Raw genomic sequence first — 17643 nt, 5'->3', positions numbered from 1 at the left:
CAATTTTGTTTTGACGAGTGTCTGGCAGATGGTAGATTGGCCATAATTTATGAGAAAGAAATTATAACAAACATGAGTTTCTAGACTTCTGAAATTCTGAGTTGATAATTGGTCGTGAATCCTTACTACCAGGCAGTCTTCATTTCTGTGTTTATATATTTTATACATATATAAAGTTCCTGTCCCTCTTTTTTTTTCCGTCTTTCTGTTTTTTGATATTATGTGTCTAATATCTAGCTTATTCATGATTTTGGTGGACTGTTAGTTTTATCATTTTTTTCTCAACAGTTTACTGAAAGTGGATATAATATGACTGCATGCCATGGTGTTTTGGGGTTTTCATGGTTAAGTTTATCACATTGGTACACACTTCTTCTTCTTCTTCTACGTTCCCGGCCATACATCTAGATGTCCAGTCCAGTGTTGAGTGCAAATCCCGCAGTCAGCCGCAGTGATACCGCTGTCCCCCACAGCTTTTCGCGGAGCTCCACTTCACTCGGCCACGTTTGGCGCCTCAGGGTGTCGAAGGTTGGACAGGCCTGCAGTACGTGCTCTGGTGTCTGGGGGCCTGTGTCACACGGGCATTTGTCCGTATGTGAAATCTTCAGGCGATAGAGGTGGGAGAGGAGCCGACAGTGTCCAGTTCTGAGCCTGAATATGGTGACTTGCTGTTTTCGATCCAGCTGATGGATATCGTCTTCCTCGGCCCCCAGGAGCAGACGTTCCCTCCAGGCGGCTCTGAAGTGACTTCGTAGGAGGGTCTTTTTTTCTCCGTAGGATGAGGGGTGTACTGACTGTTCCAGCTTACTTCCCTCCTTGGAGAGTCTGTCCGCTTCCTCGTTGCCACTGATTCCGCAATGGGAGGGAATCCACTGTAGGACGACAGTGGTTTTGCTGCTGAGGTAGTGCAGTTCCTGCTTTATGTCTTGCAGGATCTGTTCTCTCTCTCTGGTCTGAAGGCTCTGCAGGAGAGATCGGCAGTCTGTGAGGAAGACTGTCTGGCCAGGTAATGCCTCTTCCTGGTTCAAGGTCTGTGCTGCGAGGTGCAAGGCGTGTGCTTCAGCTCGGTAGTTTGTGGAGACTAGGCCAGTGGCGACAGACTTGCGGAGCGAGCTGCCGTCAGGGAACTTGATGTAGACACCGCCTCCCCCATTCCTCACAGCATGCTCGGCTGAGCCGTCTGTAAAGACTTGGGTCCAGGTGGTGGTGGGGTAGTCCCTGTCTAGTGTTTCCAGGGTCAGGGACTTGAGCACTGCTTCTGGTTGCTCTTGCTTTGCTCCAATCCCAGGGACGTCAAGGATGATGGGGGGGACATCCAGTGACCATTCCTCATAGTCTTGGAGCATTTCCAGTGGTTGGCCAGTTGATGGGGGTAGAGAGCCTTTGTGCTTGTGCTGAAGTGCCTTGATCAGGTGGTTTGGGCTCCGTCGCTTGATTCGGTTTTTGGTTGGGGCTTGGAGTGTAGAGTGCAGTGGATGGGACGGGAGCCTCTTCATCTTCTCACTCTGCCTCAGGAGTTTTTCATCCCGTCTCTCTTCCAGGGAGGTCAGGCCTGCCGTCTTCTCCAGTGCCGAGATGGGGGTAGTCTTCATGCCTCCTGTGATGAGTCGCAGGCCAGCATTTTGGACCTTGGCCAGGTTGTCTGTGTTGGTTTTGGCTGCAGTTGACCAGGCGTTTGAGGCATATTCCATGTGGGGTCTGACAGATCCTGTGTAAACTTGAGTCAGGATCTTCATGTTGGCGCCCCACTTTGTTCCAGACAGTTTCTTCATCACAGCCATTTTCTTGGTGGCTTTGCTGTGCATGACGGAGATGTGCGGGGCCCACGTTAGCCTTCTGTCCAGTTTCACCCCGAGATAGGTTGGGGTCTCTTGCTGAGGGATGTTCTGGCCATCGAGTCGCAGGGTGAACTCCTCTTTCTTGGGGGAGAGTGAGCAGCATGTGGCCTCGGTTTTTGTCCTGTTGATCGTGACCATCCACTCTTTGGCCCAGTCTGAGAGGTGGTTCATTGCTTCCTGCATTCTGCACGCTGCTGTGGTGATGTGTTCTGCTCTGGTCCATACAGCCAGGTCGTCTGCATGGAGTGCCCTTGAGATGTGCATGGACAGGTGGTCAGCAATGTCATCGATGAAGACAACGAAGAGCGTCGGCGCGATACAGCTGCCCTGTGGAACGCCCTCTCTGATCTTCACCAGCATGCTTGTCTGTCCTTCCAGTTTGACTCGGGCTGATCTCTGGAACAGGTAGCTGTGGATCCATGCAATCATCTTTCCGCACACGCGTTTCTGGAGGAGCTTCAGGAGCAGACCTTCCTTCCAGACCTTGTCGAACGCTCGCGTCAGATCCACAAAGACGGCCAACGTCTTCATTTTCTGTTGAAAGCCGTTCTCAATGTCTTGGGTGAGCAGTGTAATCTGGTCCTCCGTGCTTCTGTTTTTTCTAAAGCCAGACTGGGTGGGGTTGATCAGCCCGTTCTTTTCCAGGTGATGCTGCAGGCGGCGGTTGACCATGCGTTCCATCAGTTTGCTGAGGCAGCTGAGGAGGCTTATGGGGCGATAGCTGGTCTTGTTGTGCCTGTCTTTCCCTTTCTTCAGGACTGGGGTGAGGATGGCCTCCTTCCAGCTGAAAGGGAAGACCCCAGAGTTCCAGGACTGGTTGTAGATGCCCAGAAGCTTCTGTTTGGTGTGGCTGCCAAGGTGTCGGATCATCTCGTTGGTGATACCGTCCTTGCCTGGAGCTTTCTTGTTCTTGAGCTGTCTAGTGGAGCTGTTCAGTTCATGTATTGTGAAGTCATCAGTCATGCAGGCTGATGTTTGCTGCTGCTTCCTTAGCTCCTCCTTCATCCTCATTCGCACCTCCGCTGTTTTTTCTCTTGGTACTTCCAATAGACTATCTTCTCTAAAGTTTTCCGCAAGCAGGGTAGCAGCTCTTTTCCCAGTGTAGATCTTTCCATCTTCTTTCAGGAGTGTTGCTCTTGGTGTACACTGGTGGTCGTCATTTAGGGTCTTTATGAGCTTCCAGAGCTTCCCTGTGTCTCTCTCCATGTTCAGAGAGCTGGTTTTCTCATGCCAAGACTTGCGGATTTCCTTCGTCTTTCCTTCATCAAATTCAGATCTCGCTTTGTTGTAGGCCGTTGTGTTTTCTGGGGTGGGGTCCTTTTCGAGTAGCTCTCTGGCTGATCTTAGCTTGTCATGGAGATCTTGCAGATCTTTGCTCCAGTATGGTTTGTAGTCTTTTCTTCTTCCTCTCGGTATACTCTGCCGTGCTGCCTGGAGTATGCAGTCAGAAATCCGCTTGACGTTGATGTTAATGTCCTGCGTAGAGTCGATGGTGGTTTCTTGGCAGAGTATGTCAGTCAGCCTTTCAAATTTCGCCCAGTTCGCCTTCTTGTAGTTCCAGCTAGGCTTTTTCCTCATGGGAGAGGCCTGTTCTTGCAGGGAGAGCTTCAGCAGGATGGGTAGATGGTCACTCCCTCCTAGCTGGTCTGCAACACTCCTGTCACAGATCTTATGGATGTCTTCAGTGGCTATGGCGAGGTCTGGGGTACTTGTCGTCTTCCAAGCTCGGGACAGACAGGTGGGCTTGTCGTCCGGCTTGTTGATGAGGATGAGATTTTCATCAATCATCCAGTCTTCAATCTGTTCTCCCCTGCAGTTGAGGTCTTGATATCCCCAGCTTGGGGAGTGGCCGTTAAAGTCACCAAGTATCAGTAGGTTGGATTGAGGCAGATGCAGAGTGTGTAGTTCCAGGTTTTTATCAGGTGGACAGTAAAAGTTGATGATTGTGAATTCTCTCCCTTGGAGGATCGCCTTTACTGCAAGAAATTCATTTTCTCCTGTAGATCTTCCAACTTCTATCGCAGGTATGTTGTTCCGGACGAGAGTGAGAATGCCTCCCTTGGAACGGTTGCTTCTGTCGTGTCGGAATAGCTCGTATCCTCTCATGGAGAATCGGTGAGCATCTGTCAGGTGTGTCTCCTGGATACAGATGATGTCGACTTGCTCCCGTCTGAGAAAATCCTGTAGCTCGGGTTTCTTCTTGCGAAGTCCCTCAGCGTTCCACTGTGCAAAGACAAGCGGATCAGCTGACTTATCCGGCTGACTGGGTTGACTGACTGATGCTTGGGGTTGCTGCCTTCTGTTGTTACTCTGAGTCGCTTCACCAGTAGCTGAGGCTGGGCCCCTTTGAGGCTGGGGACCCGGCGCTGTCTCCGCCTGGCGATCCGCGGGACGAGCACCATACCGTCGAATATCCGTTTGTATGGCCATGTTGGGTTTGATGCGTGCATGCCTGGTTTTCTCCTGTAGATGGGTGTCGGCACAGAAGGTCTGCCCGCTGTCCTCAGCCAACATGCTCCGTCTTCATGGCAGCTCAAATTTTTTATCGAGGTTCTCTCCTCTAGATCCGCCGTGTTTCGCCTAGGGGCTTTCGCTGCCTAGTTGATAGGGTCACCTCGTAGAGGATGTGGTCATAGACCACGCACGGTCGGTCTTGGGATAGGGAAACGTTATGCTAGTCCGGAGGGATTACGCCACAATGGCCACCTCGCGAAGACCCAGGGTCCTAGACTAGGGAGGTCCAAGGGGGAGCACCGGGAGGGCTACCCCTCTACCCGCACCTCCAACACAATCCCTTCCCCTGGTAGCTTCATCCCCAAGGAGGAAACAAAGCTACCTGCAACACCCCATTGGTACACACAAGTCATGTTTTATTCAGCAAGTTATGGACAAAATCTGTCTTGATCAATTAGAACTGAGAAATCCAGTATTAATACTTATCCTGTTTGGCTATAGATATACTAACATTACAAATATTATATATACCACTAGCACATGATTATGATATCTCGTATCTTGACATTAACGGAAATATCGGCACAGTTTGCCTCTTGTGCTTGCTGCATGAGCGCCGTTTGCACTTCAAATAGATTTGCACTTTTCAGTCTCTGACCAGTTAATTTAAAACTTATTTCATTCAGATAAGTGGGAATTCTAATGTTTAAAAGTCAGACCTGCATGTTTTTCCTTTTTTCCTTTAGCTTTCCTCCCAAATCTTCTGATCGCTGCAAGCGGTTGTAGTCGAAAATAGTGAAGAATGGATTCTTATTTTCTGTAACTGATTGACTGTTCATTTGACAAAGGTGAATTCTTTTGAGAAATCATTTTGAGTGTCTATTGAAATGTGAGGGCATTTCTATCACAAAGAAAACCCTAAACTTTGATGGAAACAGTTGTGTATTTTCTCGTAATTTGAATTTGTAGCTGCTATCCTAAAAAGTGAATCATCATCTAACAGGGACTAACCCGTACAGTGGAACCTGTCAATAATGACCACTCAAGCGATATAGAAATTTTTTTTTTGGGGATCGATCCTTTGCGATGGTTGTTGTGGGCAGGTGGTCACAAGGGCAGGTTTAACCGTATATCAATGGCAATACTATTTTAAATTTGCATGCAGAAAGCACCAATCATGTTGCATTCTGGTTACACACTTTTAACTATATATAGTCACAGAAGCTGAAGCTAGAACAGCACTGCTTACTGGCTTAATGCGCTTTAACTTACCCTAGCACACAACTTTCTCATCTTAACTTTGATGCATTATCTTGACTGCTTGGTGTTCCCCACTTTAGGTATGGGTCAGGCCATCATCTTTCATCAAGCTGCCAGTATTCCGGCAACAGGTTGGTAATCATTTGCTGCAACAGTTTTGCAGCGTTTTCAGTGTTGAAGGGGAGAGCCATCCTCATAGTTCATTGCGAATTTGGCCGTTTTTATTTTTTCCTGAATCTTTGTATTGTTTGCTTGTAGTTTTTCTTCTTTGAGTTGATTTTGAATGTTGTTACTTTTGTTAGCTCGCAAAAGAAAAATTCTGGATTGAGTTGAAGAAATGTTTGCCTGAAATTCCTGTTTCTTGTTTCATGTTGTTTGCTGGTTTATATTTTGCAGCAAAGGAGAAATCTATTGTGAAGGAGATTAATAAAGGTACTTGTTGTTTTGGACCCCACTTTTTTTTCTCTATGCACTGCTGTTTTGCATTATGCATCAGTATCCGGTTTGGGGTCAAATACCAGCTGAATTCTTGGTATAGGGTCACACAATCCCAATGCTTGCTTGTCTTGCAGAATTTCAGCTTTATATAATTTTATCAGCTTCATACTGTGTGCCGCTAATTTGGCAAAGGATGTTTATTATTGTAGTACTAATTTAATCATCTGAAACAATAATGACAATTAATGGTAATACATGTAACAACAGTAACACAAGTTTTGTCCGTTATTTTGAGGAGAAAAAATGGTTAGGTTACAATTAGATTACTCCTTCTGTTCCGTTCAGTGCATGTCTGTACTTTATCATAAAACGGTAGTGGTATTACCTGATTCTTTATTGTTTTGTTACAAATCTGCTGAGAGTAAGGGTCTTGCTGCAGATTTACCCATTTATGTTTTAGCCCTGCTGGTATCTATGTATTCAATTAAAAACTGTGCTGCCGATGATTAGTAACGAAAACGACGTTAAACACCAAATAAAGAAAGAATGATTAGTAACACTCTGCATCATAACCATGGAATTGGATCCTCTTCGTTTAGGAGAAAACCTGTTTGTAAAGATTTATTTTTCTAGGAAGAAATTCTGCTTGAATTTGATGAAAAGGCAGATACATTGTATACTACAGCTATATGTGAGTTAAGGAAATTGCTATACTTTTCATAAGTTCGTAACAAGCTGGATAACAAAAAACAATGTTTTGTCTCACTCAGTGCACAGCCACTGCAAAGCCTTTTGATAAAACACCAAACCTAACCTCTATAAAAATTAACTCTGTCAGTCTAACTGAAGCAGGTCGCATGTGCAGGTTTTTGGTTTTCAAATCAGATGTGAAAACTTATGTAAAGAGCAAGAAATGAGATGGCATAGTACAGTATCTTTCTCCGTTTTTGAAGTTTTAGACTTAAGCCAGAGTTGAGTGTATTAAGAGAGAGTTGATCATCTCATGTACATAACACACTATTGAATAACAAATCAACTGTACATAACACACTATTGAATAACAAATCAACTGTACATAACACACTATTGAATAACAAATCATCCGCTCACTCCTGCTGTTTTCATATTTGTACACTTGTAATAAAATGTATACTTATGTTAATAATGTGTGTCTGCTGTCTAGATGCAGACATGACACTAGGTTTCACAGCACCAGAGGTTGGTGTTGCAGCCAAAGCAAGTGCTGCTGAACAAATGACAGAGAAGAGGAAGGTATGTAATATGCTCGGCAGTATGATTAGTTGGTTTTTTGCTTGTTTGTTGCAGTGCCTAAAAATCACTATGATCATGGCGGATGTTTCATGAGAGAAGAAAAAAAATGCAAGCATTAATTCCATGAGACCTTTTGTGGCCCTATACCCTGGTAATTCAGAGACACAAGTTGAAGTCAAATCTGCAAACTACGTATTTCACATTCTGTTGTTCATTTACAAGAAAACATGGCAGTTTTGAACTAGACACATTGCTTGGAAATCTTGACATTGTAAGTTGCATCATGAAGATTTTGTTCAGTATTCAAACCTTCAGACAATAATTTCTGTAATCTAATCAACAAAGTAACTGTACAATTTCTGTAATGTTAAGATTTTGTGTGTGTTGTGTTTTATTTTCTGCTTTCGCAGTTTGAATATATTGATCTATTTGCATGTGTGTTCTTCTTTCAGCCTGCAGATGACAAAAATAGACTACAGGAAACTCAGGATGAAATGATGCAAATTCAGGTAACAGTTAAAGTCCCAATAGCTGCATGAACATTTACAAATGGTTGTTAAAGGTGTGGTTAGTTGGTTGAGGAGATGGAGGATTGTGTTTGGTTGTGAGGATGACAGTCAGATCTTGTGAAATTAGATTTGGGCTGCTGCTGCTGCTTTGTTGGTATGATGATAATATGTATTCACCCATTGATGTTGGATTGTGTCTGTGGCTGTGTGGACTTTCAAATGAACTTTTATGGCTAAGGTTGCTTCAAAAAGTTAACATTTCCCCCTAGGGGCATGAGTCCTTATCTGAAAGATGTAGAGGTTTTTTTCTACTTGATTGTATGCAAAGCTGGTCAAGGAATATATATTGTCCTCTTTTTGGAGAAAATTTTCTCTGATTGCAACTGGCTTACTGACAGTGTGTTTGTGTGTTTATACAGATGCGCTACCAGAAGGAGATAGAGCGACTAGAAAAAGACAACAGGGAGCTACGCAAACAGCTAATCCTCAAAGAGCAGCGCACTGGCAAACGACGTATCATGAAGGTACGTTTTCCTCACGCAGAAATGTTAAAGTCAGATTGTATTGCTAAAGTCAGAAATAATGAGAGAGTTAGACATTTTTGTCTTGTCACAGAGGCACACATGGAAAATTGGCAACCGTCAGCCCCACCCCCCCCCCCCCCTTTGCAAGAATTTAAATTAGTGATGGCACATTGCTGGGATGGTGTGACTGACATTTAGCAAAGGGGTGTGAGATTTTGTTGTAATAGGATCAGGTGATCTGTGGTCAAAACTGCCCTGAACATGGATTCACCTGGTCTTCAGGGCAATAAACTTTTGGTTTTCTTTTTTCATTTTTCTTTTCATTTTCATAACTTTGTTGTCCTATCGTTGGGAAATTCGAGTTGCTTCCTCCCAGTGGAAAGCTAGCAGCAACAGAGTCGCGCTACCCAGGTGTGTGCGTGTTTAGGTGTAATCAGCATTTGTGGCAGAATGACCGAGGTCTTTTACGTGCCACAGTGGTGACACGGGGGTGGAACATGGATTCCAACCCGTGACCCTAGGATCACAAATCCAGTGCTCTACCAACTGAGCTACCGGGCCCCAGTATTAAAGGTATTTAATTTGATATTTTAGTTGCTCTCTCGCCAGACAAATTATGATGAGATGTCTGTCTGTATGTTTGTGTTGACAGAAGTCGCTGATCGACATGTACTCAGAGGTGCTGGAAGAGCTGGCTCACTTTGACTCCAGTTACAACACGCAGGACAACCTGCCCAGGGTAAAGTATTCATTCTTGTGCGTTTAGCCTTCAATATGATCTACACTTCCACACAGTTTTTTTGTTTGTTTGTTTGTTCGTTCATGGGCTGAAACTCCCACGGCTTTTACCTGTATGACCGTTTTTACCCCGCCATTTAGGCAGCCATACGCCGCTTTCGGGGGAGCATGCTGGGTATTTTCGTGTTTCTATAACCCACCGAACTCTGACATGGATTACAGGATCGTGCGCACTTGGTCTTGTGCTTGCGTGTACACACGGGGGTGTTCGGACACCGAGGAGAGTCTGCACACAAAGTTGACTCTGAGAAATAAATCTCTCGCCGAACGTGGGGACGAACTCACGCTGACAGCTGCCAACTGGATACAAATCCAGCGCGCTACCGACTGAGCTACATCCCCGCCCCACTTCCACACAGTGAAACCTGCTTTTAACCCGTTTCCCTCTTGAGCCCAATATCGCACTTTCAAGCTCCCAAATATACAGATCCCTGAAAAAAACGCAATACACAATGATACTTATCTGTTTCCATTTCTACTGGCTTCCTGTGGGGTTTGAGCATTTATGATTTTGGAGAACTTGCATTGGTTACTTTGTATGATTTTTTTTATAGTTGGAAATTGACTGAGTTACTTACCATGCCACAGGACGAAAAGGGTCAAAACACACACACACACCACACCACACCACACCACACACACATTTCTCCTCAGTTTTGATATCTCCCCTTTTCCTTTGATTCTTTGTATCCTTCTTCTTCAGCATTCGATGATGGATTCTGTGTACCCAAGTTTGTAGTAATGTCTTGGTTTCAATGAGGGCATTTTACATCTCTACAGCCATCTGTAACTCACTGCTCAAAGAGATAAGAGGTCTGAAATCTTTGCTTAGCACTGACAGAATGGTTTGTCATTCAGTGGGTTGTATAATGTGCTTGGTCTGTTGCAGGTGGTTGTGATTGGTGATCAGAGTTCGGGCAAGACCAGTGTCCTGGAAATGATTGCACAGGCTCGCATCTTTCCCAGGTACGCTGTATTTCCAGTCTTCTTCTTCTCTTCTTCTTCTCTTCTTCTGCGTTCCCAGCCATGCTAAAACTTTAATCCTGTCTGTAGAGCGAAGTCCACAGTCCGCCGCAGCGATATTTCCTGTCAACTTTCATCACTTGTAATTGGACCCAAGGACATCAAATGTTTTGACACATAAATGCTGACAAGTTTTTTTTCCAGCGTTGAACAACCAGCGTGGAAGTGCACACTCCAGTTAGTGTTAAAATGTATGTACACAAGGAGACCGTTGAGTTTTGTATGTAAATTCAGTATGCCTGCTCAGCTTTAAGAATCAGATCTGTACTTTACTGTAAACTAAAAGATACACATGAATATAAAAGTTGCTCACAAGGAAGGAGACAGTTTGTTATCGGTAACAAAAGCAAAAGACTTGTGTATGATAATGGTAATACAGTGGAACCCCCCTTTTAAGACCTTGCAATATAAGATTACCTCCCTTTTAAGACCTTGCAATATAAGATTACCTCCCTTTTAAGACCTTGCAATATAAGATTACCTCCCTTTTTAGACCTTGCAATATAAGATTACCTCCCTTTTTAGACCTTGCAATATAAGATTACCTCCCTTTTAAGACCTTGCAATATAAGATTACCTCCCTTTTAAGACCTTGGTTTTTCACATGTTCTATTCATAATTTCTGTACATTTACCTCCATTTTAAAACTCCCTCCTTTTTAAGACCTGATTTTCTTTAAAAATATTGAGGTCTTAAAATGGGGTTTTCGCTGTGAGGGTATGATGTATGGTGTTTCAGGGGTTCAGGGGAGATGATGACCAGGTCGCCTGTGATGGTGACACTGAGTGAAGGCCCTTACCACATCGCTTCCTTCAGGGACAGCAGTCGAGAGTTTGACCTCACCAAAGAGTCTGATGTGAGTCGCAAAATTTGAACGTTGAGTCGCAAAACTTGACCCTTTGAAGTAACATTCAGGGAGGTAGATTTTCATATAAATCTGCGTTATTGCACGTTTTGTACCTATCTAAAACTCTGGAATTAGCCCGTTTTTATGTCCAAATTATAGACAATTCTGAGCTTCAAGGATCTTTGTTTTTGGAGTCGATTATAGGGACATGCCCCAATAAGTTGTTTCAATTCTTCCCCAATCCCTTCCCTGAACGTTGGACGTGCAATTTTGACAGAAACTTTACCATTAAAATCAACTATTATGTTATCAGGGAAAACAAATCTCTTGTTTTAAGCCTGTTGTGCAAGCTGTCTAATCAATCAAAAATCATTTTGATACATTTCATGCTGCTCGAACCTGGTTGTTTCTATCATCAATACATTGTGAAATGCTTGTGACTTGCAGCTTGCAGCCTTGAGGAGGGAGGTGGAGATTCGCATGAAGGCCAGCGTGCAGGAAGGACAGACCGTCAGTTCTGAGGTAAGCTGTCAGAAGGCTGAGAGGGGTTGGGGGTGGGGGGTTGGGGGTGGGGGGTTGGGGGTGGGGGCGGGGAGGGGAAGAAGGATGGAATGCATTGGTCTGACTCTCTCTCTCTCTCTCTCTCTCTCTCTCTCTCTCTCTCTCTCTCTCTCTCTCTCTCTCTCTCTCTCTCTCTCTCTCTCTCTCTCTCTCTCTCTCTCTCTCTCTCTCTCTCTCTCTCTCTCTCTTTTAGGTCAATGGGGGGTGTGTTTTGCTTGAATATTTTGATCACCCAAAAATATATGAAATTAGAATCATGGAGAGAATGTGACCATGCCTGCCTACCTCAAAGCACAGAAGCTATTTTTTCTATCTGTGAGTCTGTAGTTGTCTGTATCTCTGTGCATGCTTGTCTGAGCTTACAATCAATCAATCAATCAATGACGCTTATATCGCGCATATTCCGTGGGTACAGTTCTAGGTGCTCTGCAGTGATGCCGTGTGAGATGAAATTTTATACGGCCAGTAATTGCAGCCATTTCGGCGCATATTTACCTTTCACGGCCTATTATTCCAAGTCACACGGGTATAGGTAGACAATTATTAACTGTGCCTAAGCAATTTTGCCAGGAAAGACCCTTTTGTCAATCGTGGGATCTTTAACGTGCACACCCAATGTAGTGTACACGGGGGGGGGGGGGGGGAGTTCGGACACCAAAGAGAGTCTGCACACAAAGTTGACTCTGAAATAAATTTCCGCCGAACCTGGGATCGAACTCACGCTGACAGCGGCCAACTGAATACAAATCCAGCGCGCTACCAACTGAGCTATATCCCCGCATCTTGTCTCTCTGTTTACATCAATCATCAATCAATATGAGGCTTATATGGCGCGTATTCCGTGGGTACAGTTCTAAGCGCAGGGATTTATATTTTGTTATTTTTTTTTATTTTTAATTTATGCAATTTATATCGCGCACATATTCAAGGCGCAGGGATTTATTTATGCCGTGTGAGATGGAATTTTTGTACACAATACATCACGCATTCACATCAGCCAGCAGATCGCAGCCATTTCGGCGCATATCCTACTTTTCACGGCCTATTATTCCAAGTCACACGGGTATTTTGGTGGACATTTTTATCTATGCCTATACAATTTTGCCAGGAAAGACCCTTTTGTCAATCGTGGGATCTTTAACGTGCACACCCCAATGTAGTGTATACGAAGGGACCTCGGTTTTCCGTCTCATCCGAAAGACTAGCACTTGAACCCATCACCTAGGTTAGGAAAGGGGGGAGAAAATTGCTAACGCCCTGACCCAGGGTCGAACTCACAACCTCTCGCTTCCGAGCGCAACTGCATTACCACTCGGCCACCCAGTCCACTCGGCCACCCATATCTGCACTTACTTCTTCTACCTCTTCCGCGTTCCCAGCCGTGCCAAATTGTTATCCAGTCTGCAGGGAAAAGTCCGCAGTATCTGCACTTACAGAATAGGCCTGTTACATCTTAATGTTGTTTGTTCCAGTGCATCTCCATGTCCGTCAAAGGTCCCGGTCTACAGAGAATGGTGCTTGTAGATCTTCCTGGAATTATTTCTGTGAGTATGCTTGCTTTTATTTTAACATTTTGTGTGTACATCTTCTCAATGTATTTTTGTGGGTGTGGGTGTGCATGTTAACTCTTTCTGGACGGATACCGGATTTTTCCGGTAGCAAAATGAGTCACTCAGCGCCTAATACCGGAATGTTAAATGTTATGGTTACTCTGCTCTGGTCCGAAATCTCGCTACTATCGACTATATATTCTGCTACCCAAATCCATGTTTCAATGCCGAGGCAGTTACTGTAGCTTGTTGGTTACCAGCACGGGTGTTGACCGCATATGAGCGTGTTTATTTTAGATGTGAGGCAATGTAGTCCAAATAGGGTTAAGACAGATCAAAATGTTTGTTGAATTTAAAGACAACGGAAAAATGACTAGAGAGGCTGTATAATGAGGTGGCACTTTTGGGTGAAGGACTTTTGCTTTTCATAAGCATGTGGCACTTATTATTCTGAAGATGAGCTGTTTAATTATGTGGGGTTTTTTTTTTCAGACGGTGACAAATCTGATGGCCCCAGACACAAAGGATGCCATCCGTAAGATGTGTTCCACCTACATGGAAAATCCCAACGCCATCATACTTTGTATACAGGGTATGTGCGTGCATGTGTGTGTGTGTGTGTGTGTGTGTACTGAGGGGGGGGGGGGGGAGAGCTCTGCAGTGTTGTGTAGCAGATAAGATCGGAGATATACAACCTTACCATGCCAGACATCATGGAAGTACGAAATTGCACAATGTCTGTGTTCAGAAATATGAACCCTTTGAATGTCGGGTTGACTGTGACAGGTAAACGCCAGCTACAGTGGAGTCCGGGTACAACGAATCTCAAGGGAGATACATTTTAGTTCGTTATATCAGTAATTCGCTGTAGAGTTTTCAACCCTAAATGGCCTCAAGACAAGTTTTCCCACTCACCTTCAAATGAGCGTCCCATCGATCTTTCCTTGGAGAGTACAATCTCTGCATGCTTCATAATATAATCCATAGAGAGGCATAGTTCAAATGTTCACTTTACTGTAATTTTAGAAGTAAAATTTAAAAAGTCGTGTAAAAGCATGTACGGTATTTTCCGGGTCATAAGGCGGGACTTTTTTTCCTCGAGTGTATCAAAATAGAAAAAAATCAAAGAGACCGCCTGAGTACCAGTCAAACAACTTGTGATAATGCATGTTTCAGCTGAGACATCAAAGAGACCGCCCCATAGATTAAACTGTCACTGACCCCAGTGCAGGAAGTGTTTCCTCTCTCATATGACAGGGGAACCACCTCTCATAGCTAAAACTGGGTCATTGACCCCTGGGAAGAAGGTCAGTGTCTATAAAAAACGCTCGCGCTGGACCCGAGTACTCTTCAGACATTCACACACACACACACACACTCTCTCTCTCTCTCCCTCCCCCTCTCTCTCTTTCTTTCTTACACACACACAAACACACACACACACACCACACACACACACACGAGTACAGACTCATGCACGCGCACACACACACACACACACACACACACACACACACACACACACAAACAGTAACACTAACACATGTGCACAAAATGAACACACACACACACACACCGCGCGAGAGAAAAAGACTACAGGGAGGCATTGACGTCAAAGACTTTCGACCGTGACGTAATTACGTCACTATTCTTGGTTTACGGTACCATTCCGCGGCTTTGCTACAGTATGCCATAGTCTTGGTTGGCCGAGACCTTGCACCGTTCGTTGTAGCCTTGTGACTTTTAGAGACAAAACTGCTCTGGGGGGATGAAAACGTGTTTGTTATAAGAGGGGTTCGTTATGCAAATGAGTTCAAAAGGTTCGTTGTAGCCCGAAAGTAACAAGTAAGAAATAGAAGGCTGTCTGCCGGGAAATCAATGGCAGTTCGTTAAAAGCGGGATTTCGTTATACCCAGGTTCGTTATAGCTGGACTCCACTGTATTCACAAAGCATTTTCAGAAGATCATTTTAATGGCCAAGTTAGTGTTTTGCCGGACTAATGTGTAATTTCAATCTCTCTGATGCAGATTTACAAAATAATCTCTTTGGCACAAATTTGTATTTTGGTTTTACCCACACACAAAAATCTTACTTATGAATGTAAACATGAGAGAAAGGCTCCACTCTACATCTTCAAAGAACTCCAAGCTGTGTCACTATCAGAGAATGACGAGTGAAGATGAGCTGTACTGTTGCAGTCATCTTGTGGTGTTTGTGGTTTGTGCAGACGGTTCGCTGGACGCCGAGCGAAGCAACGTTACAGACCTGGTCAGTCACATGGACCCCAGCGGCAAGCGCACTATCTTTGTGCTGACCAAGGTCGACCTGGCCGAGAGCAACCTCTACAATCCTGACAGGGTGAGCTGGCATTACAGTGGAACCTCAATAAATCTCAGAGAATCGGGTCTTAAAAAGGAGGGAGTCTTATAATGGGGGTTAATTTACAGAGGTTATGAACAGAAAGTCTGACAAAACAAGGTCTTAAAGAGGAGGGAGTCTTAACTTGGGGGGTCTTAAAAGGGGGGTTCCACTGTAGCAGCTTTGAAGCGGAGAAACCCTTAGTTTTAGACATAGAATGATGAGCTTTACACATGAAATGATGAGCTTTGGACATGAAATGGTGGTTTGTTTATGCCAGAACGCCCCTCAACCCCCCCCCTCCTCCTTTTATGACTTAAAAAGTCAGGTCTTAAAAAAGAGGTAAGCTTTCATATGATCTGAACAGAAACTCTTTTACAACTATTTGCTGAAATGGGGGTTGGGGGGTCAATGTAGTGCAGTAGAACGTAAGTGTTCTTGATGCTTCACAACATGCAGATGCCTGCGGGGTCAAAACTTACAAATTTTATCGACTCCATGTCGGTACAGGCCAACATGTTTTGATCTGTCGACATGTATTTTACAAAGGACAGTAAGTGCAGAGGAGTTCACTGTTTGTGTTTTGTTTGCAGATCAAGCAGACTCTAGAAGGACAGCTCTTCCCTATGAAGGCTCTCGGATATTTTGCTGTTGTCACAGGGAAAGGTATGCCTTTCTTCTCTAATAGGCACAATTTATTTAAAAACAAGAGGCGAAGCCTTCAAGGCTCACGTAAGAAATCGACAAACAGTAACACAAACTCAATCACTCCGTCACACATACACACACACACACACACACACACACACACACACACACACACACACACACACACACACACACACACACACACACACACACACACACACACAGTAAGCATAGGTGAAACTGTGCAAGAAAGCGAGACCCTGGATCTGCCAAGTAGTCTCGGCCCGCTCACAATAACAATGACCGAGACGTTCAGTAATTCCTTTGCGTGACGTCTAACCCTCTTACGTCATAATGTGACGTCTTCAAATAGTTTCTATCACACACGTCAAACACTTTTGACCGAGACTGACGTAATCCATAGACTCGGAAATGTTAAAGTTTCTATCACACACACACACACACACACACACACACACGCAGGCACGCACGCACGCACAGACAGACAAAGTTTATCATCGCATAGGCTACACTTACGTGAGCCAAAAAAGAATTCAGAAAATACATAGAAAGTGTCTTATTCGTGGATAATTTCAAGATAACAATGAAAATGTACTCTTGAAAAACATAATCAATAAAAATACGAATACATTTTTATTCGGGTTTTTTGACACACATGCGGAGCAAAAGTGAGTCTATGTACTCACCTAAGTCGTCCGTCCGTCCCGGCGTCCGTCCGGAAAACTTTAACGTTGGATATTTCTTGGACACTATTAAGTCTATCAACACCTGATGTGGCCTGATGGTGTATGGTTACAAGATCTCAAAAAACATGTGCGGCAACTTGACCTCACTTCAAGTTCAAGGTCTCAGGGGCCGTAATTGTTGTCTTAAAAACGACCATTTTTCACATTTTCGCATTTTTTTCTGAAGTTATCGAGAATGGCAACCTTAGCTATGTATGCTATACAGGGCAATGTAAGCCCTATCTTTGGACACCAGTTTGGTTGACCTTGCTTCAAGGTCAAGGTCGCAAGGGTCCTTTAAAGTTGGATTGTATACATATTTTGAAGTGACCTTGACCCTGAACTATGGAAGATAACTGTTTCAAACTTAAAAATTATGTGGGGCACATGTTATGCTTTCATCATGAGACACATTTGGTCACATATGATCAAGGTCAAGGTCACTTTGACCCTTATGAAATGTGACCAAAATAAGGTGGTGAACCACTAAAAGTGACCATATCTCATGGTAGAAAGAGCCAATAAGCACCATTGTACTTCCTATGTCTTGAATTAACAGCTTTGTGTTGCATGACCTTGGATGACCTTGACCTTGGGTCAAGGTCACATGTATTTTGGTAGGAAAAATGTGTAAAGCAGTTCTTAGTGTATGATGTCATTGCTAGGTTTAGTTATTTGACCTTGACCCTGAAGGTCAAGGTCATGTAAAGGTCAAGGTCAAGCATGTGAGTCGTATGGGCTTTGCCCTTCTTGTTATTATTTGTGTTTTGGGTGAGCACAAATTTATTTATACTTTTATCGTTCGTGTTTTTGATG

At 44.1% G+C, this 17643-nt stretch overlaps 1 protein-coding gene across 5 annotated transcripts in view; it reads left to right on the top strand.

Annotated features, from left to right (window-relative positions):
* Positions 1–17643, top strand: part of LOC138955715 (dynamin-like GTPase OPA1, mitochondrial) — a 44792-nt gene that overhangs the window by 3393 nt on the left and 23756 nt on the right. For 3 of the 5 annotated variants that reach the window (XR_011452336.1, XM_070327265.1, XM_070327264.1), the window contains exons 5-16: positions 5633–5683; positions 7174–7262; positions 7715–7771; positions 8191–8295; positions 8948–9034; positions 9983–10059; positions 10855–10972; positions 11411–11485; positions 12997–13068; positions 13567–13666; positions 15303–15433; positions 16027–16099. Coding sequence is in view for 4 of the 5 variants with exons in the window: in XM_070327265.1 (XP_070183366.1) it covers positions 5633–5683; positions 7174–7262; positions 7715–7771; positions 8191–8295; positions 8948–9034; positions 9983–10059; positions 10855–10972; positions 11411–11485; positions 12997–13068; positions 13567–13666; positions 15303–15433; positions 16027–16099 (1035 nt within the window). In the remaining variant the exon portion in view is untranslated. Of the gene's footprint in view, positions 1–5632; positions 5684–5948; positions 5985–7173; positions 7263–7714; positions 7772–8190; positions 8296–8947; positions 9035–9982; positions 10060–10854; positions 10973–11410; positions 11486–12996; positions 13069–13566; positions 13667–15302; positions 15434–16026; positions 16100–17643 lie in introns of all 5 variants that reach the window. The other 2 variants (XM_070327266.1, XM_070327267.1) reach the window with 2 other exon arrangements.

The sequence above is a fragment of the Littorina saxatilis genome, unplaced genomic scaffold (assembly GCF_037325665.1).
Source record: "Littorina saxatilis isolate snail1 unplaced genomic scaffold, US_GU_Lsax_2.0 scaffold_383, whole genome shotgun sequence".
NCBI classification, from domain to species: Eukaryota; Metazoa; Mollusca; class Gastropoda; order Littorinimorpha; family Littorinidae; genus Littorina; species Littorina saxatilis.
Note: the sequence above shows the minus strand (reverse complement) of the source record. Positions and strands in the feature narration are given on the sequence as shown.